A 22274-nucleotide genomic window follows, 5' to 3' on the forward strand; every position below is an offset into this window, starting at 1 on the left:
AGAGCAAAAGTAGCTCCATTCAAGAAATGAAATTGAACTAGCCCTTTTTTTGGTAGAATTCCTTCTGCCACAATGATGTGCATGACTCTTATAACAAGTTTTAAATCCTCGGACCTAGGTTTGTATTTTGGGTCAAAAAAGGATTTTCAAAGACTTCTCGTATGGTGGTAATGTACTCTACACTCTCAATCATAGTTTTTAAAACCAGAACGGATTGAATGATCGGATCGAAAGCTGGGAATTGGATTGGTTCCGTTTCTCCCTAAAATTGGATTTTCTCAAAAAAATCATTGATTTTCATCAGTAAATCGCTGAACCGGGTGATTAACCATTCGAACCATTCAAACGGTTTTAACTATTTTTTATTTTTTTGTCAGAACGGCCCGACCATTTAATTCGAACGATCGAACCGTTTGACCTGATAACTGGACCCCTGACCGGTTCGGTCTCCGAATTGGTTTTAAAAACCATCCTCTCGATGCTTAGCTAACGTTACGTTTCCTTGCATAAACCTAAGGTCATTCACAGGAGATACCAAGCATCTGTACTAGATGTATGACAACCTCCACAAAAATGTGTTTATTTTGCAAAATCTTTTCATTTGAAAGTTATTTATTACAATCTTGAGTTAGAGAAGCATGTATCCCTTGAGCAACATATCAAGCAGAAACCAAGTTATTTCATTTTTTTTGTCTCCATTGACTTGCATGCTCTCTGTAACACAGTATTGACTTATAGCTCTTCTGAGCTCATTATCTTATTAGCAAATTGCATGCCAATATGGAAAAATGGTTGTGCATACTCTGCATCGCCCCTTGTAGAGCCACATCCTCCTCCCATCAGTTGACTCCGTGGGACTCTCGTAGTTATTTGTAGGCTCATAATTGTATTAGTGAAGTTCGTTTCATTCATTTCAACCGCTGAGCCGAAACACCAAATCCAACGTTCGGCATTCGGTTCCGTTTGAAAATTTTTGGCATCTCCTCAAGCTTTTCCCTGTGGCGCGGGGTTTTCCACATGGTCAGCATTCTCTCTCAGAAGCAAAGATGGCAGAAAAAATCGAAGAGAAGTTCCATTGTTGCATTTCTCACGAGTTCTTCAGGGCAGCTTCGAAGAACCCCAATAAAGTAGCAGTTATACACGCCTATGGTGGCGCTCGGATTTTCAGGGAGTTACGCGAGAAGATGGACGAGTCAGGTTTCTACCACGACCAGTCAGATGATTTCATAGCTGGCCGTCGTGTATCTTCGTATCCTCCGGTGTATGAAGGGGACGAGTGTTTCACTTTCTCCGAAATTTTGGACGCAGTTGATGACCTCAGCTCCCGTCTCCGCCACATATTGGATGGCGGTGACGATCCGAACTTGATTAGACCAAAAGGTTAGGGTTTTCCGTATGTTCTTTTGCTGTTTTGTGTTATTGACTGGTTTGAATGCCCTTTTTTTCTGCTTTCATTCTGCATGATGAACATGGTGTGGACCGTTTGGCTAATAATAGTGTTTCTGATGAAAAAAGAAACTATATTTAATTACGAACAACTTGGAAGTTGGAAGGTTCCAATCATTTAATAAATGACCAAATCGTTTAGAGCTTCAGAGTTCAGATGAAGCTTGGCTAATCAATAGACACCCCTGCCCTTTGAAGTCATGTTTTGCCACTCTTATCAGTTATGTCTAGCGGAGAAGTATACTTGAATTGCAATTACCATATCGTTTAAAGCTTCAGACGAAGTCTTGCTTTACTGCTTGGATATGGTACTAGTGCTACTAGTAAGACCTGAGCGATGAGCGGAATGGCGTTCAGACTGCAAAGATGCCCATGTTCCATAAGAGAATTGTTAGATTCAGTTTTCTTGGTTGTGGTGAGATTAAATACCTCCATGTTTTTTCTTTTCTTATTTTCCCAAAAGTTCAAAAAAAAAAAAAAACCCACAAGTGGAGGAGAGAGATTGTACACCTAACTAATGGATAATAAGTTGAAAAGTACAACTTCATGGAACTGATAACCCAGACTGAGATTTTTGTGTACCGAGTAATTTTTGGATTGCCTAACATGTAATAAAATAGATAAGTGATCAAACTTCATAATAGAAAGAAACCCTGCATCATCAAGTGCTGAGCTACTCTGCCGAGGACATGGCTTCCCCAGATTTGTCAAACAACTAACAACAGATAAAAAACTAGTCATCACACAGATTGCCTTGTGTTTGAGCCTTAGCAAACCGAAAAGCTTTATGAAGAGTGATGGCTTCCACATATTCCACATCAATGGGCCTCAAATCTGTGACCCCTGCTTCAACAAAGGATATAGAGCTGTTGAGAACCGTAAAATCCATTGTAGCTACACATTCCTTAAGTGCACTGTCACAATAGATAAATGGTATTGTTCTCTACTAGCAGTGACAAGTTTCAACATATTCACATTACAATATCTCTGAAATTCATTGGTTAGGCCATGGGCAAGGCTAATAATATCACTTGGTGAAATATCAGCACCATAAAATGTTTGCCTATTTCAAGCATTCTAACGGTCCAAAAAGCTGCCAATGTAGTGGCAGCTAGCTGATGATATTATTATATTTTGTGGATAGTGGGGAAGAACAATGTAGCGGTCACTCATCTACAGTTTGCTGATGATATTGTTATATTTTGTGGCTGATAAAAAATATTATTATATTTTGTGATGGTGAGGAGGACTAATGGATTAGAAATTTAATGTCGGTGGTTAAATTGTTTGAGAGTATTTTTCATTTGATGGTTTATATGGAGAGGGTCTTTCTTAAAACTTTTTTGATCAGCAAAGATAGAATTTATTAAGAATATATTAAAACTGAAGGTTACATTGCTGTGGGTATATTGCCCACTCCCAAGTGATTATCAAAATAAAGCTAGTACACAAACTCCAAAAACAAACATTACATTTTAGCCCAAAATATCTGGCGCCTATTTGCCCCTTGTTTAGCTAAAGTATCTACCATGCCATTTGCAGAACTTTCTTGCAAGGGTTAATATGGAGAAAGGGGAGGTAGCTTCTTTTGCACAAATATTGGGTTGTTCTAGAGCCTCTTGGCCAATGACCTATGTTGAGCTTCATTTAGGGGTTAATCCAAGAGCTAAATCTTTTTGGTATTCTATTCTAGATAGGACTTATAAGAAGTTGATTGCTTAGAAAAAGGAACTACATCTCATTGGGTGGCAGGCTTACACTTATCAAGTCAAGATTAGCTAATCTCCCGATGTATTACTTGATCAGTTTTCAAAATGCCACAATTTATTATGAAACAAATAGAGAAGACAATGAGAGACTTCCTATGAGAACGAAGAGAAAAGAAGAAAGATTATTTGGTCAAGTGGGATGTGGTATGTAGAAGGAAAGAGTAGGGAGGCTTGGGATTTGGGAAGATAGAAAGAAAAATATGGCTCTATTATGGATATGGTTATGGAGGTTACTGGTGGAGGAAGAGAAGTTATGGTAGAAAGTGGTGGTAAGTATTCATGAGCTATTGGCTAATGGATGGAATTCTGGACTCTCAAGAGTCTCAACTATGGAAACTCTTGCCTCTCCTTGGAAGGCAATTCATAGTACTTTACTGGTTAAAATGGCCTTGTTTACAAAGTAGTGGTAAGTATTCATGTTCTAAGCTTGCCAACTTGTTTATAAAGGCCTTGGATAGGCCTCAGGCTGATTTATTTGTAACAAGTTGGGATTTTATGGGCCTATGCTTATGCTTTATGTTTATAGTATGTAATAGGGGCAGTTTTGACAGTTTAGGACAAATTACTAACGAGGGGGATTGATGTCTTTTTAATTGTTTTTCCAACTGTAGTTCATTGTAAACCAAGGCAGTAACCACCTATACAAATAACAATAGAGGTTGATGGGATAATTAAATTAAATCCCATGATTTGTTCTTTATCTCACTCTTTTGTTGCCTTTCCTTATCCTCTCATCTTCTTTCTCTCTTGCTCTGCTGGTTCTTAAAATATGAACCATCTGAGACTGTTGTGTCATGGTTTCCTGTACATAATCTTTCTTTTTGTTTATATATAATTTTGTGAGGAATGCTAGCAAATAGGGGTGTCAACGGTATTCGAGAATTCAAGATTTGACATAATCGAATTGAATTTGGATAATTCGAATATCTAATCGATTGAATTTGGATATCCTATTCATACCGAATAGCTAATCGGATTCGAATTCAGATATGACCTGATTTGATTCAATAAATATCCGAATTCGATCGATTATTTAATTCTTTTATATAATATATAAAATATTTAAATGTTTTATATAATTTATATAATAATTAAATTATGTAAATAACTTATATACTTATATAAATAAAATATTTATTAATTACCTAAAATAATTAATTGGTCGAATTCGAGTTGAATCGAATATTCGAATATTTAATCAGATTCAAATTCAAATATTAATTTTCAATATCCATCGGATATCGAATCGAATTCGGATATCAAATTTTCTAATCGGATTCAAATTCAGATATTGCCTGATTCGGTTCAAATTTGATCCGTTTACATCCCTACTAGTAAACAACAACTTTATGAGGTTCTTCTAATCTTCGTCCTATAGACATGGTAAGTGTTGAGATGTTGGGTGAGTGGTTCTATGTGCTTTTTATTATTTTATTTTAGTTACATGGGCTTTGGTTGTAATGTGCCTAAGGCTACTTTTATTATTTATTCTTGCTGCCACCTTATATAGGGGCACTCTTGTAATTTTACTTTTTTTTTCTTTTTTATAGTGGTTCAAATATACCATTGAGAAGAGCTGGGAGAAGTTATGGTTCTTTCTTTTCCCACAACTCCATCTCTTCTCTTCTTCATCCTCTCTGCTGTTCTGAACATTCTTCTTTATTTTCTGTTATTTCTCTTGAAATATATTGTTGTTTTCTTCTCAACTGTAAGAACTGTGAGAAGAAAGATAACAAGACAAAGTTGGATATGTCTTTCATGGGTTCCACCTTGTCTGTAGGACAAAGAAAACAAAATGTTGTATTAGTCATTGTTTGTTAGAATTTCTCCATTTTTTTTTTGTTGGGAAAAAGGATTGTTTGATGCTGCTCTATATATTGTAAAAAATTTTGCTACAAGTTAAATATTGGTTCTGTTGCAGACTATGTTCATCAAGAGGACACAAAAGATGGAAAAACTTGGGAGTTGTCAGGAAAGGTCAACCTTATTGAGAACCCAGCGAGGATTCAAAATGTGAATAGTAGCACAAAAATATTTGGAATATGCATGGTGCCATCTGTTGAATACATTATTACTGTTTTCTCAGTTCTGAGATGTGGTGAAGCATTCTTGCCCTTAGATCCTTCATGGCCAAAAGATAGATTACTATCCATAATTTCTTCTTCAAAGGTTGCGCTTATTATCAGTTCTGGATCTTCTCATTATACATGCAATCATCACCACCTTAACTTGTCTAATTGGCTAGTAGATCAGAATTATTGCTCTGTGCTAAACATATCTATGAAGGCAAATCTTAAAGGGAAATTTGGACAGTGCAATTTGGGTTGGCCTTGTGAGTGCAGAACCATGAAAACATTCTGTTATTTAATATACACATCCGGATCGACTGGAAAACCTAAGGGTGTATGTGGTACCGAGCAGGGTAAACACTTTTTTTGTTTGCATACTTCCATATTGTTAAACTTGGTGCTTTTTGTAGATTGAAGTGGGTGGATGATAATTCTATTCCCTTTGTGGAAGTTTATTAATAAGCTTGATACTATTGGAACTTTAGAAGGTCGTTTTGAAATTCTTAAGTTCTGCGTTGTTTCTTTTTTTTTTATTACTGTAAATTGTTTTGGAATATGTTGGCACTTTAACATCTCTTAGTGAATGAATGAGAATAATGATCCAGTTCCTAGTTATTATTTTTTTGAAGATGTTGAAATGTATACCCACAGAGGGCAGCTTTGTCTTTTGGTATATCATTGTATTTTCCCCATTGAGAATCATTTAACCGGTGCATTTTTGTAACTTTACATGTTCTAAATAGTGGAATAACAGTTTTTTTTTTTTTTTATAAATAACAGAAACTTTTATTAATAGATATTAAGAGAAAAAGATACAAGAGGAGGGGTAAAATCTCTTAACCCTCCCAAAAGGTACATTTCAGTTTACAATATTGCCCAGAAAAAGTTGACTCTTCCCATCCCTTGTTTGGCCAATGAATCTGCCAATGAATTGGCACTCCTCTTAGTCCATTGAAACTTGATTTTGTCTAACTTTCTTTTTCTCATTCAGATATTTCCACAAACTGAAATCGTCCTTCGGCAGCCAATTGATAGCCAGCTTAGAATCACTTTCCACCATTAGTTTTCTGATATTCAACTCTTGGGCTCTTTTTACCCCTTCCAGAACAGCCAATATTTCAGCTCTTAGAGAATCCCCCCATCCAATAGAACCAGAATACATGGCAATAATTCGACCTTCTTTATCCTTGAAAACTCCCCCTATACCTGATGGGCCTGGGTTTCCTTCGCTGCTACTGTCAAAGTTCCGTTTAGTGAACCCCAAAGCCGGAGGAGAGTCAGGAGACTAAACTGGGATAGATGAAGTCTTCATTGAAGCTGACCAAACCACTTCTTTCCACTTCCTGATGATGTCTCCTTCTGAATAATTTTTGAAGAGCTTCATAGTCTTAGCCCATTGAGCCATCCTTATAGAAATTAATTCGATGATGGCACCCTTATTTCTTTCTTTCCCATGAAAGGTCCTTTGATTCCTTTCCTCCCAAACTGTCCAACAGATAGCTGCTCTTACGCATCTCCATAGTATTTTCCCTCTCTTCTTCTACCCCCTAACTGAAGTAGAATGGAACAAGCTTTGTACATTTGAGGGAGGGGTCCACCTGCAACCAAAAAGAGAGAAAAACCAATACCAGATCTCTGAAACAAATGGGCAAGATGTCAATAAGTGATGACAGGTCTCACCATTCTCCTTACAAAGGATGCACCAGTGCAGGGATAAACACTAATTAGGCCTTTTTCTTTGAAGTAGATCGCAAGTGTTACACTTTTCTAAGGCTTCCCAGCAAAAAGCACTAAATTGGGAAGGGATTGGTCTACCCCAAACTTCCAAAACTGGGAAGGGGAGTCCAAAAATAGGTGGGGAATGAACCAATTCTTTGAAAAAGGAAAGCACGAGAAGGCACCTGAAGAAGGAGACCCAAATCCTACTATCCCTCCCAAGGTTCAAAGTATCGACACGTATCGGCCCGTATCGGCTGATACATATCGTTCTGGGACCCCTCCGATACACCCCTATAGTGGGTGTATTGGGGGTCTGACCGGTTTAGGGGGGTGGAGGAGTCCTAAACCGGCCCCCTGAACCGGTTTTGAAAAAAAAAATAAAAAAGGTATTGAAACACCCGATACACCCCTACCAGTGTGTTGGGCGTATCGATATTTTGAACCTTGATCCCTCCTAGAGGGGTCAATACCCACCTCATCTAGGATTTTGAGCAGGTCAGAAATAAGGTTCAGTTCACAGTCTCTATGGGCCCTTCTAAAACCCAAGTTCTAATCAACAATTGAATTCGAAGTGGTCAGAAAAGTGGAGATTGGCTCATTTTTAAATCGTGAAAGGGAATACAAGGAGGGGAATAGCTCTTTCAACGGTGTGTTTTCCACCCAAACATGTTCCCAAAATTTCACAAGGTTACCAGAGCAAAGGTCATACCTGATTCTCAAGGAGGAAAGAAGGAAGTATGGCATGAATGGATTTCCAAGGAGAAGCTCTTGTAGCTCTAGATGATACTCCCGTATCCCAACCATTTGCCGCTTGCCCATGAATACTTAAGACTACTTGAGCCCACAATTTATCCCTCTCCAAAGTCAATCTCCAAAGCCATATCCCCAATAGAGCTTCATTCTTTTTCTGCAAATTACCTAAAGCAAGCCCACCATCACTTTTGGTTTTGGTAACTATATTCCACCTGACTATATGATCTCTTTTCTCTTCTTGTGGTTCCCATAAGAAATCTCTCATTAACTTTTCCAAAATCCCACATACTCCCTCAGGAATTTTAAACACAGACAGAAAGTAAACAGGCAGGTTAGCTAATATTGACTTAATCAAAGTTATCCTTCCTCCTAGAGAGAGGTAATTTTTCTTCCAAGACGCTAACCTCTTAGTGAATCTATCAATCACCTATTTCCAAAAGCTCTTTTTACTTGGGTTATCCCCTAGTGGCAGCCCCAAATAGATCAATGTCCATTGGGCAGTCTCGCAACCCAAAATTTGGGCCCTTCCCTCCACTTCACTATCACTCAAGTTAATGCCAATCACAACTCTTATCAAAATTAACTTTGAGGTTATTCATTTGTTCAAACACATTGATCACTAGCTTTAAATTACTAACCCAACTTAACTCGTCCCCACCACAGAAAAGAATTGTATCATCAGCAAATTGTAGATGGGTTACTGGGACCCTATCCCTCCCTATTCTCCAACCTTTCACCAAGTTTCTAGAATCTGTTCTCTCAATGAGCTTCCCTAGGATTTCATCAATGTAGAGAAGATGGGCCGAATGGCCCATAGGCTGTTTATTCTTTCTTACTGTTTATGTTCTTTTCTGTAATGGGCCTTATTCCGGGTCCATCCTTTCTATGTTATGTTCTTTGTAATTTCTTGCCTAACTAAGGGCCTCCTGTAATTATTCAAATTTATCTTAATAAAATAGTGTTAGGGTGCTGAGAGGGAGTAATGTTCGAAACTTTCACTCTCAAAACCCTCATTGCCGAACTCTCAAGGTCTGTTTTCTTCAGTTTTCTTCATGGTATCAGAGTAGGCCTGAACTTCAGTATTCTAGGGCTGGAAACTTCAGCTCGTGTTGCCTGATTCTTGGAGGTCATTGAAAGGTGCCCAAGACTCAAATCTCTTGGAGAAGGGGTTCGATGGCCAGGAAGAATCAGAGAAAAAAAGGGAAACAGCTTGGTTTCTGATTTGAAGCTTAAATATTGTAAGTTGTGCTCAGATTTCTGGGTTATTTTTCTGTGTTTGGACTGTTGAAGTGTCCGAAATTTTTGGGTTGTTTCTATACAGCTATTTGGCTGTCTTTTAATCTGGTTTAACCCAGAGATTTTTGGGTTGTTTTCACTCCTTTTTGGACTGTCAAAACTGCCGAAACATCCTTGGATTCAGTGCTGCAAATTGTTGCTTCTTTTTGGCTGTGTTTTGGGGGCCCGTACGGACTGTTCTTGAGACTTTTTTTTCACCTTTGACAGTGGGATCTTCTCTATTGCCCACACTGTGTTTGTAAAAAGGCTTCTTCATCAATACGGACTGGTATTTACTCTTCTTGGCTATTTTTTGGTGATTACCTTGAAGTCCCTGATTAGAAAAGGAACTTCGATTGAGTGCACAGTGCTTAGAAGTTTTCTGATTACTTCTTGAAGGCCGAACCAAGGTTCTACTTCAGTCTTGGTTCTTGCAACTTCCGGGTGTAGTTTGGCCTTGTGTATTGCTGTCTTGAGGTTGGTTGAACTCAGTCCTTGCTCATCCTCATTCGGTACACTTGTAGAAGTCATCTGAAATCATATTTGAAGTGTTTACATGATGAACTCCTCAGAATTTGAAAACAAGATTGGTGCTGAATATGGACCGGTTCAGGGGACTCCAAGTGATTCTTTATTGACTGTGATCACAATTTAACTAGATGGAACTAATTATCTTGCATGGTCACAATCGATAAAGATTTATATATGTAGTAGAGGAAAGTGGGAGTTTATTTCCGGGAGCAAGAAGGCTCCCCCAGAAGATGATCCATCCTACGAGAAGTGGATGCAAGAAAATTACACTGTCATTGGGTGGCTCGTGAACTCAATGCAGCCACAAATTAGCCAACACTACCTATGGATGAATTCAGCAAAGGAAATTTGGGATAGTATTGCAGAAACCTATTCCCAAAAATTAAATGTGGCTAGAGCCTATAAATTGAGAAGTGATGTGAAGAATTTAAGGCAATGGGAGAAACCTTTAGCTGTATACTTCTCAACCCTGAAGTCTCTGTGGCAAGAAATTGACCTAATAGAAGCTGTAACTTGGGACACCACCAATGATGTAGAGACTTACAGAAAACTGGTTGAAAGGAATAGGGTGTTTGAGTTCTTAACCGGACTAAACCCAGAATATGATATCACAAAGCAGAATATTCTTTCCAAGGAGAGTGTCTCATTGTCACAAGCTTATGCTTTGGTGAGCAGTGAAGAGAGCAGAAGGGCTGTTTAGGTTCAAGGGGCTAGTATTAGTGACCACTTTGCGAATATGGGGGTTAAACCCAAAGGTATTGTTGGGACATCTAGTGGCTCAGGAAAGAAAGAAGTTGTATGTGAGTACTGCAAGAAGCCGAAGCACACCAAAGACAAGTGCTGGAAATTACATCCTGATCTTGTTCCCATCCGGTTTCAGAAAAACATGATTGTAAAAGGACAGGAAGTGCAAATGTGGCTGCTGGGCCAGATAGTGATAAGTACTATACTGAAGAGATGTCTTCTTGTGCACGGTTGGCAGCCATGAAAGCAGAATATGAAAAGTTTGGGAAGATGATCAGTCATCTAGAGGATGTGACTTCTTCTTCCAACCCTTCAGGAAATTCAGCTTCTTCTGCATTTTCTCATTCAGGTATAAGGGCTTCTGCCAATCATGCAACCACTTCAGGTAATCTTAAGATCCCTTGGATTATTGACTTAGGTGCTTCTGATCATATGACCAACCTTTCTACCTTGTTTGTTTCATATGACTTGCTTCCTGGACGTGATAAAATCACCTTAGCTGATGGTTCACTTGCCCCTATTTCTGGCAAGGGAACCGTCAAGGCTACAGATTCCTTGTTCCTACCTTCTGCCCTTCATGTACCTAGACGAAATACAAATTTGTTGTCTGTAAGTAGTTTAACCAAGTCACTAAACTGTTGTGTAACCTTCTTTCCTTCCTACTGTGTTTTTCAGGATCTGGAGTCTCAGAAGGTGATTGGGATTGGCCATGAGGCGAATGGAATATATCTGTTTGATACTCCGGGACAATGCACTGATCATCCTAGGAATGTTGCTTTCGGGTCTGTTTTTTCAGAGTCTATTAGTCGGATTATGTTGTGTCGTCGTCGTTTGGGTCATCTGTCTTTTTCTGCCTTGAGTCATCTATTCCCTGAACTGTTTATGGGAATTAGTTTGTCCAGTCTTCATTGTGAGTCTTGTGAGTTATCAAAGCATTGTAGAAACAATTATCCTTTGAGCAATAAAAGATCTTCTTTTCCTTTTAATATTGTGCACTCTGATGTGTGGGGGCCTTACCACTTACCCTCCATGGGTGGCTACAAATATTTTATATTGTTTATTGATGACTTTTCTCGGTTCACTTGGATATTCCTGATGAAATCCCGTGATGAAGTTCCAAGACTTGTAAGACAATTCCATGAATTTGTTCTAACCCAATTTGATACCAGGATTAAAATTTTCAGATCTGACAATGCAAAAGAATATTTTGAGAAGAACCTATCCTGCTATTTCTCTGACATGGGGGTTATTCACCAAAGCTCCTGTGTTAGGACCCCATAATAGAATGGAGTTGCTGAGAGGAAAAATAGGCATATTGTTGAAGTTGCAAGAAGTATCTTATTTGCCTCACATGTTCCTACAAGGTTTTGGGGTGATGCCGTTCTCACAGCCACCTACCTTATAAACCGTATGCCATCCAGGGTTTTAGGGTTTAAGTCTCCCTTCAATCTCCTTCATCCGGACAATGATCTTTTTTCTATTCCTCTTCGTGTCTTTGGCAGCACCTGTTATGTACATGTTCCAAGTGTCCAAAGGCATAAATTTGAACCCAAAGCCCACAAGTGTATCTTCCTTGGTTATTCCCCCACACAGAAGGGTAACTGTTGTTTTGATCCAAAGACTAGCTCTCGGTATGTCTCAATGGATGTCACCTTTGATGAGCTTTCTCCCTTTTATGGTTCTTCTCCGGATGGACATTGTCCACAGGGGGAGGATTTGTCACAGGTGTGTGCTCTTCCTCTTCCTATCCCAGTTGAGTCTTTTGATGAGTCTGCTTCTCCTTCAAATGAATCAAGGGCGGATCAGTCGTTCCATTCTCCTTGTCCCAGTGTTCTTCCACCTTTACCTCCTCATCCTATCCTCAATCCCAAGGTGTATCAAAGGCAAAGATCCAGAAATGAGCAGGTTGTTTCTCCTACAACACATGAGCCTCATACACTTCCAGTCACAGATTAGACAACAAGTATAGTTTCAGCACCCTTGGAGTCATCCTTCCCTGACCTTGATATTCCCATGCTGTTAGGAAAGGAAAACGGAAGTGCACTGCTCACTGCATTTCCAAGCACCTTTCTTACAGGTTGCTTTCTCCTTCATACTTTGCCTATCTATCTTCTGTTGCTTCTAACCCTATTCCCAGGTCTGTGTCAGAAGCTCTTAATATTCCAGAATGGAGGAATGCTATGAGGTCTGAAATTGATGCCCTACACAAGAATGACACATGGGAAGTGGTTGATTTGCTTGAAGGGAAGGATCCAGTCGGTTGCAAGTGGGTCTTTACTATCAAATATCGAGCTGATGGCACCATTGAAAGGTACAAGGCCAGGTTGGTTGCAAAAGGCTATACACAGACATATGGGATTGATTATCTGGAGACCTTTGCACCTGTTGCCAAGATGACATCTGTGAGGGTTCTTTTATCTTTATCTGCTCACTTTGACTGGCCCCTTTATCAATTGGATGTGAAGAATGCATTTCTAAATGGTGAATTACATGAGGAGGTTTATATGTCTCTTCCTCTAGGGATGTATGGAACTGTTATGAAAGAAAAGGTATGTAGGCTGAAGAAATCCCTTTATGGACTAAAACAGTCCCCTAGAGCATGGTTTGAGAGATTTAGAACAACACTTGTTAACTTTGGTTATGTGCAGACACAGTCCGATCATATTCTTTTTGTGAAGAGGAGTGGACCTCTGGCAGTATACCTCATTGTATATGTAGATGATATTGTAGTGACTGGTAATGATATTTCAGGAATTCATGATCTAAAATCTTTCCTCCATACAGAGTTTGAGATTAAAGATTTGGGGGAACCGAGATACTTCCTCGGCATAGAAGTTGCTCGATCCAAGGATGGGATTCTTATCTCCCAAAGGAAGTATGTTCTTGACTTGCTCTCTGAAACTGGAAAGATGGGTGCTAAACCAGTTGCTACTCCTATTGATATGAGTCATAAACTTTCTGCCTCAGATGGGACATTGTTAGTTGACAAAGGAATCTTCTAGAGGCTTCTTGGGAAACTTCTGTACCTATGCATGACTCGGCTAGATATTGCATATGCAATCAGTTGCATTAGCCAATTCATGCATGCTCCCCGAGACACTCATATGGCAGCAGCAGCGAATCCTATGTTATTTGAAGGGCTCCCCAGGAAAGGGAATTCTGTTTGCCAAGCATGGTCATATGAAACTTGAAGCCTACACCGATGCTGAGTGGGCCGAAAACATTGATGACAGAAGATCTATTTCTGGGTATTGCAACTTGGTGGCTGGTAATGTTGTTTCTTGGAGAAGCAAAAAACAATCGGTTGTTGCTTGTTCTTCAGCTGAAGCAGAATTCAGGGCCATGGCACATGGAGTTTCTGAATTATTATGGCTAAAATCATTGATGAAGGAACTTGGGGTTGAACATGACAAGCCAATGATGTTGTACTATGATAATCAGGTTGCCATCAACATTGCTCACAATCCAATGCAACATGATAGAACTAAGCATATTGAAGTTGATCGACACTTCATTAGAGAAAGGGTCTCTTCGGGTGAAGTATGTCTTCCTTTCATCTCATCTGAAGGACAATTGGCAGATTTTCTCACCAAAGGCGTTCCCAAGGCAAAACTTCAGCATGATACTAGCAAGCTTGGCATGATTGACATCTATGCTCAGCTTGAGGGGGAGTGTAGAGAAGATGGGCCGAATGGCCCATAGGCTGTTTATTCTTTCTTACTGTTTATGTTCTTTTCTGTAATGGGCCTTATTCCGGGCCCATCCTTTCTTTTTTATGTTCTTTGTAATTTCTTGCCCATCTAAAGGCCTCCTTGTAATTATTCAAATTTATCTTAATAAAATAGTGTTAGGGTGCTGAGAGGGAGTAATGTTCGAAACTCTCACTCTCAAAACCCTCATTGCCGAACTCTCAAGGTCTGTTTTCTTTAGTTTTCTTCAATCAATTAGGGTAAAAAGGAAAGGAGAAAGGGGGTCCCTTGCCTAATACCCCTAGTAGCCGGGAAGTGATCTACCACCTTACCATTCACCAAAATAGAATAGTGGCATGTCCTAACACATCCTTTCACCCAATTGCACCACTTATGCCCAAATCCAGAAGACTCTAGGACTTCCAATAAGAACGACCAATCCACCAAATCGTATGCCTTTTTGAGATCCCATTTGCACACCAACTCTTTCTTCCCACTTCTTTTTAAGTCTTCCACACTCTTATTTGCAATTAGGATTTGATCCACAATTTGCCTATTCTTCACAAAGGCACCTTGATTCGGGGAAATTATTAAGGATTGCACCTCTGTAATCCTCCTAGATAACACCTTGGCAATAATTTTATAAAGACTGTTTGCCAAATTGATGGGCCTGGACTCTTTGGGATGACAAGCTCCTACCTTTTTTGGGATCAAAGCAAGGAAAGTAGAATTTAGACATGGATTGATCACCCCTCTTTCAAAAAGTTCAGAAAACACTCTTTGAATATCATCCTTAAGTATCTCCCAATAGTCTTGATAAAATGCCATCATAAAGTCATCAGGACCAGGTGCTTTAGATCTATCCATAGAGAAGATGGCTATCCTTATTTCTTCTAATTCAAATCTTCTTTCCAACCACACCCTCGACTCTTCAGGGAGCCCAGGCAAATCCAAACCTTCAATCTGTAATCTACTAGACAGTGGCCTTTTGTAGATGGACTTGAAGTGGTCCACAAGAGCCCCACTAATCTCATTTTGTTGGGTTAAGGTTATACCATTAATCACTAACTTAGAAATGAGATTCTTCTTTCTCCTACCATTTGCTATAGCATGAAAAAAGTTTGTGTTCCTATCACCTTCCTTTACCCACTTGTGTTTGGACTTTTGCCTCCAACTGATTTCTTCTTTGAAGAGGATATCCTCCAAATTTTTTCTCAGCTCCCACCTTAGCTCTTTGTCCCTTTCCCTGAATGAACCTAGTTCTTCTTTTGCATCCAGTTCCTCAATCTGATTAACCAACTATTGTTTTCTTTCCTCTAGTCTCCCAAAATGAAGTATATTCCATTCCTTGATTTTACTTTTCAACTCTTTCAGCTTCCAATGGAATTTCATACCTTCCCAATTGACCCTTGGGTTACTTTTTAACCACCACTCCTTTACTTTCTCCTTAAAACCTGGTTGGTACAACCACATATTCTCAAATCTGAAGGGGGTAGGTCCTCTATTCCCAGGCTCAAACTTACTTACCAATATTGGCCAATGATCAGAGGTGACTCTAGGCAATGTCCTTGACACCAAGTCTCCCCAATGTTCTTCCCACTCAATAGTAAAAAGATACCTGTCTAATTTTGAGCAAATTGGTTCAGTTTGGAGATTAGACCAGGTGAAACTGTTATGCAAAAGATTCAGTTCTTTGAGCTCAAACAAATTGATAAACTCATTGAATTTCCTCATACTTGTGGTATTTCTTTGCCGCACATTGTTACACTCCTCAGTGAATCTAATTACATTAAAGTCCCCTCCTACACACCAAGGACCTTCCCACAACCCTCTGATATCTCTTAGTTGTTCCCACAACTCATTCCTCTGCCTGTAACCATTAGGGCCATAGACATTAGTTAAGACCCATTCATACCCATCGACCACCTGTTTGAATTTGATAGAAACTGAAAATCTTCCAACTAATTCTTCAACTTCTTCCACAACTTCATTCTTCCACAATGTTACTATCCCTCCAGAGGAACCCCAAGAGGGTCTCATTGCTCAATTAAGACCATTTTCTCTCCACACACTTTTGGTCCACCTATTATCAAATGTCATGAGCTTAGATTCTTGAATTAGGAGTATATCTGGGTTTTCCTTTCTTAGGACCTCCTTTATTAACACTCTCTTTCTTACATTCCCCAAACCTCTCACATTCCAACTCACAATCTTCATTTTGCCTGCTTAATCTGTCCCTGATCCCCTTTTTTTTCCTATCTTCCTCCTTTCCTTCCCCTTCCCTTTCTTTCACTGAATTCTTTATCCCCTTCCAAATCCAGCTTCAACCTCTCGGCTTCACTCAACTTTCTTTTTCTCACCTTCCCTTCTTCTTTTCTATTCTTCAGGTATGCTTTCAACTCATTTGGGTTTTTTATTTTACAACCCAGCTTTCCTACAAATTCAGCAAATGAATCTTCTTTTGTTTCTTCTTTTTCAACCTTTTCTCGTTCCTCCTCTCTGGTCTCCTCATTCTTTCTAGACTCCATCCCATCTCCGGCTACTTTATTCCCACTTTCCTTACTCTCATTTTCCTTTTCCTTCCCTAAATCTTCCCTTGTCATCTCATTGAGCTCTTCTACTCTAAGGCTTCACACTCTCTCCCCTCTCCTTTTCCTCTTGTGCCTCAGCTACATCATGGGCAGTCGGCATGGAAGCAGATATGGAACCTGGGAGACAAACAACAAGGCCAGAGCTAGGATTAGTACCAAAACCCGAAAGCACAAACATACTTGGATTTGATTTTGGGGTAGGCTTGGCAAATTCCTTGGACCCAATAACTCCCTAACTATACTATGTAAATAAAACAAGTGATATCAGCCCAAAACTCAACAGATGCTAACCACCACATCATGCCAATAAATATAAGAGAGATTTTTTGGGGTTGGTCCTTCCAATAAATGTAAGGGAGTTTACGAGAGGAAGATAATAAATGATAAAGGCTTGAAGAAGATGGTTGATGAAAGGCCGGGGGGGGGGTGAGTTTCAAGCTTCAGAAGGGGAGCAGTTGTTGACTTCAGATGAGTAAAGATTGGAGGTTAGGCTAGGGCCAAGGATAAAGGAGGAGGGTGGTTGAGATGGCGAGAGATACTTTGTTGTGTCTCAGGGAGGTGGAAAGGAGGGGGGGGGGATGGAGATTGGGAGTCTGGCCAATGGGGATGTAAGGGTTGGCAGGAGTTTAGGTCTGTTTTATTGGGGAGTGAGGAGTTTTCTAGGAGGGCCTTTGGAGCTTTTGAAGGGAGAAGGAAGAGAGAATGAAGAAGACCATAATAGGGGGAGGAGAGGCATGGAACGAGGAAGATGACGGGCAAGATGAAATGTTTGAAGATGATGACTAATTTCTCTTGGGCTGGAGAGGTTTCTTATGATTTCCTCAGGGAGGTGGAAAGGAGGGGGGGGGGGGGGGAGATTGGGAGTCTGGCCAATAGGGATGTAAGGGTTGGCAGGAGTTTAGGTCTGTTTTATTGGGGAGTGAGGAGTTTTCTAGGAGGGCCTTTGGAGCTTTTGAAAGGAGAAGGAAGAGAGAATGAAGAAGACCATAATAGGGGGAGGAGAGGCATGGAATGAGGAAGATGACGGGCAAGATGAAATGTTTGAAGATGATGACTAATTGCTCTTGGGCTGGAGAGGTTTCTTATGATTTCCTCATGCGTGTTTGTGTTTCTTATTGTCTTTTGTAGCTGGATTGGGTGTTACCTTAACATCTCAGTGACGTTTGTAATCAGTTTTCCTTTTTCAAATAGAATTTTCTCTTTACTTTTCAACAAAAATGATTTTGAGTATCAGCTAATGTCCGCCCTTCATCAAATGCATTTTTCGTTTTTGTTAATTTTCAATAAACTTATTTACACTTTTTCCAGGTCTCTTGAACCGCTTTTTATGGATGCAAGAATTGTTTCCCTTACTTGGTGGTGAAGTTTTACTGTTCAAGACTTCAGTCAGTTTTATTGACCATATACAAGAGTTTCTTAGTGCCATTCTTACTTCAACCCCATTGGTCTTGCCTCCTTTTGAAGAGTTTAAGGCGAATCCATATTATATTGTTGACTTTCTAAAGGTAGGCACTTGTATATTTTGTTATCACAATTCTTTGTTTACACTTCCTTATAGCTAAAATATGCCACAAGTTGATGTTCCAAAAGCAAAAAAGAGCAAATTTAGGTTTGGATTTTGTTTGGTGCTACTTGCTTGATTTCATTAATGAAGAAAAAAACCTTATCTAGGAACTGTCTCAGTCAAGTATAACTTATCTATACTTGAGTCCCTTCAGCAATGATTTTTTCTGTGTAAGTTCATGAAAGTTTATAGAGAATATCTTGAAAAATTTTAGTCATTGCAAAAGTTTGTGAACTGTTGGAAAAATACCTGGAAATCTTTAGACATAAATATACATGCATGAGTCCACCTTTTTAATTGCTTATGCCCTTCTCCATTCTTATTGCTCTAGTTATTATTGAGAGGTGAATCTTCATATCTTTCATTTTTATGCCATTCTAAGATAATAACATTCATATGCCACTGTGCAGGCCTATTGTATTTCAAGGCTTACTGCTGTTCCTTCACTTATGAGAAGTATTCTCCCTGCGATGCACGGTCCTTCTGTTATCCAGGTCCAAAGGTCCTTAAAATTGTTGATACTTAGTGGAGAAGTTCTATCAATATCTTTGTGGGATATGCTTCAGAAGTTATTTCCAGATACTAATATCTTGAATTTGTATGGAAGTACAGAGGTCAGCAGCTAATGTGTATTTCTAGGTTTGTCTCTGCTAGTTTTGTAGTCGAATTGTAAACTTACAGTTTTTTGGCCAAATAACATACTGCTGTCATGCATTGTCAAATAAAAGTTTTATTGTGTTAGAAAGACATGATATATGTGTAAGTAGTTAAATGTATCATCTTCTCATTTTTTTTTTAATTTGCTAGGCTCATAATTTGATTCCTATTGGCCTAAGCAATCTTATTTTTCGTAGGTTGGCTGGGTGACATAATTGATAGAGTTTGAGCCGTCATTTTACCAAAGAAACCTTAAAAAGAATGGATAGCAGCACAACTGTACTAAATTGATTGGTTAGCCCTTCCTGTCTTTTTTTTTTTGATTGGCAACACAGAAATCAGAAAATTATTAAGATTAAAAGGAAACAGAATACAACAAGATGTTGTGAGAAAAAAACAAAACCACTACAGAGTTACCCCCCCACCCTAATTTACAAATGTGCCCAGAACATTTGTTGTCTCTGAAGCCCTTGCTTAGCTAAACTGTCTGCTAAGCTATTAGAATATCTTCTGACCCATCTAATTTGAACATTCATATCTTTTGAAAGCCATTTAAAGTGACTGAAGTCATTTCTTAACTGCCAAATCACCCCTACACCTTTTTTAAGCCATCCCATTACAATGTCTGAATCACCATTAATGATCAGCCTACCAACTCCCAAAGATTGCTGGTAGGAATTCTGCTCTTACTGAATCACCTTACTCTATTGGGCCTGAGAACAAAGCACAAATAGCACCACCAACATCTCTAACCGGTCGAATTCGGATATCCTATTCATACCGAATAGCTAATCAGATTCAAATTCGGATATGACCTGATTCGATTCAATAAATATCCGAATTCGACTGATTTAATATATACATTTTTTAAATGTTTTATATAATTTATATATAATAATTAAATTATATAAATAATATATATTTATATACTTTATTATAAATAAAATATTTATTTTATATATTTATTAATTACCTAAAATAATTAATTAGTCGAATTTGAATCGAATCGAATATTCAAATATTTAATTTGATTTGAATTCGAATATTAATTTTCAATATCCGTCAGATATCAAATCAAATTCGGATATCGAATTTTTTAATCGGATTCGAATTCGGATATTGCTAGATCCAATTCAAATTCGATTCGTTTACACCCCTACCTCCAATTCCTGAGGGACATGGATTACCCACACTGCTGCCATCAAAATTCAGTTCATCCAACCACCCTTGGGGGTGACCAAACCTCTAAGATTTTTTGTTTCCCAGAGGAAGAGTCAGATATAGCCCCCAAACTCCTAAAAAGGTCCTCCACCTTGAAATCCGAGAAGAGACTCAGGGTCTTAACCTAGTGTGCAACTCTACGAGTAATGATCTCTATCATTTTCTCCTTAGTTCTCTCCTTCTCCCCAAAGGTTTTTGTATTCTTTCTTCCCAAACTGTCCAGACACTACTACTCTTGTACATTTCCACAGAAGCCTTCCCCTCCTTTTTGTGCTTCTTAACACAGTAGGGCTGAACAACCTCTCCAAACTGGCAGGAGGGATCCATCTACAGCAAAAAAGAGAAGAAGACCATTCCTAGATATAGCAAACAATTTTTTCTTTTTTTAGATGAGTGACGCTTATTAAAAGAGAGAAATAATATACTTACATAGATGCCAAGCATCCCTTAGATTAGGTAGCTGGGAATGCCAACTTAGTTCAAGCATTAGTTACGCTATCTGGTACATTCTCATTTTCCACCTGACCCCAAAATAGTTTATTTCAACTTACACTTTGTTTTGCCAACCCATCAGCCTTCCCACTTGCTGTTTTAATCCATTTTATATTGGTAACAATTTCTGTTTTCAGCTCTTTAATCTCCTTCATTACATTCATTTATTGCCATGGGGTCAGCTCCTCATCGTTAAAACAACTTGTCACCACTTCAATATTTCTATAGTTGAGGGTTTTAACTAATCTCAAACCTTGTAAAGCTGCTGTTTGCTCTGCTATAGTAGAGTTTCCTTGACCAATTAGTCCTGAATACAAAGCTAGTACTGTACCATTGCAGTCTCTAGAAGTTCCACCAGTACCTGATGGTCTTGGATTTTCCCTACTACAGCCATCCAAATTTAGATTTATCAAATAATTCCTGGGTGGCATCTGTTCTCATATTAGAATATGGTATTCTTGCAGTCTGTATGGTAGAAGAATAGAAGAGGAGAGATTTCTATTGTGATCCAATGTGAGGAGAACAATCAGCCTCCCTCTCCTAGTTGGCCACTATTTATAGACCCTTTTAAATGCATTAGTATCATCTGTTCCTATGTAAGTTGGGATAGATCTATACAAGGCAAATATTACAGCTAATGGCTATTCTGTCCTTAAAAATGTTTGGGACAGAAAATATTTTAAAAACTAATAGAAATTCAAATGACAAATATTCTCAGCTCTCCCATTTCCTTTTGAAAATGGTCCTTTTTATCTTGTGTTACTAGGAAAATGGTTGTGGAGATTTTGTTCCAAAAGAAATAGTTTGTAGCACAAGGTAATTGCAAGAATTCATGGCAGGGAGGGTACTGGTTGGGATCAGTGATTTAAAAGGCATGCCTAGGCGCACAGGTGAGGCACATTTTAGGGTAGGCGCCTCGCCCAGGGCCTAGGCGCAGCCCATTCAAAAGGTGCATGCCTGGTGCGCCTTGCGCCTTAGCCCGGGCGTGCGCCTTTTGAAAATTTGCCGCTTTTTCCATTTTTTTGAGTCTGGCCGCTGGACTATAAAATTCTTATTTTTTGTGTGAAAACTAATAACTTAAGACTCTAACATGGCCTTGTTTGGGCTCGAGGGGTGTGGCACAAAGGCGGCTTGTAGAATTAGGAATGTAATATGTCACATTAGCTACTTTGATGCAATTGAGAAAAAAAGAGATTGTGGGTTTTATATGCTTGAAAATGTTTTATATGTTTGATTTCAATTTTAAACTCTCATTTGAATATGCGTTACATATTATATTTATGTATTTTAATTTTAGATATTAGGTTTTTTAAAAAATTTATTTTACAATTTAAGTTTATATTTTTATTAATATTATGTTTTATAATTTTTTTGATTTTTTAGCTTTTTTTTTAAAAAATTTTGCACCTTGCCTCAACAAGGCGCATGCCTCACCTTGCGCCTTGCGCCTTAGGCGCAAAATGGCCCTTGCGCCTTTTTGCACCTTGCGCTTTTAAAACACTGGTTGGGATGCTAAAATTGTCATTAACACAACTTCAACTTCTCCTTGGAAAGCAAGGAATTCATGAGTTATATCCTCTACTTAGCTTTAGCTGTTTTGATGTGGCGAAAGGTGACAATTCTTTCTAGAAAGACCTTTGGGTGGGGGAAATACCTTTAAAAGATCATTTTCCCGAACTGTTTGCTTTCTCTAACCTGCAAAGTGAAAGTACCCCAGTTTGGGTACACCCTCCCCTTTAGGTCTTAATTGGATC

General features: G+C 38.8%; 1 protein-coding gene across 5 annotated transcripts in view; it reads left to right on the forward strand.

Annotated features, from left to right (window-relative positions):
• The first annotated feature begins 519 nt into the window (after positions 1–519).
• Positions 520–22274, forward strand: part of LOC104605230 (AMP-dependent synthetase and ligase family protein) — a 150037-nt gene continuing 128282 nt past the window's right edge. For 2 of the 5 annotated variants that reach the window (XM_088896241.1, XM_010269904.3), the window contains exons 1-4: positions 525–1380; positions 5137–5637; positions 17895–18091; positions 18561–18764. In XM_088896241.1, the coding sequence (XP_088752367.1) occupies positions 1047–1380; positions 5137–5637; positions 17895–18091; positions 18561–18764 (1236 nt within the window). In that variant the 5' untranslated portion in view covers positions 525–1046. Of the gene's footprint in view, positions 1381–5136; positions 5638–17894; positions 18092–18560; positions 18765–22274 lie in introns of all 5 variants that reach the window. The other 3 variants (XM_088896242.1, XM_010269905.3, XM_010269908.3) reach the window with 3 other exon arrangements.

Source organism: Nelumbo nucifera, chromosome 1, assembly GCF_055504915.1.
Source record: "Nelumbo nucifera cultivar China Antique chromosome 1, China Antique-T2T, whole genome shotgun sequence".
Classification (NCBI taxonomy): domain Eukaryota; kingdom Viridiplantae; phylum Streptophyta; class Magnoliopsida; order Proteales; family Nelumbonaceae; genus Nelumbo; species Nelumbo nucifera.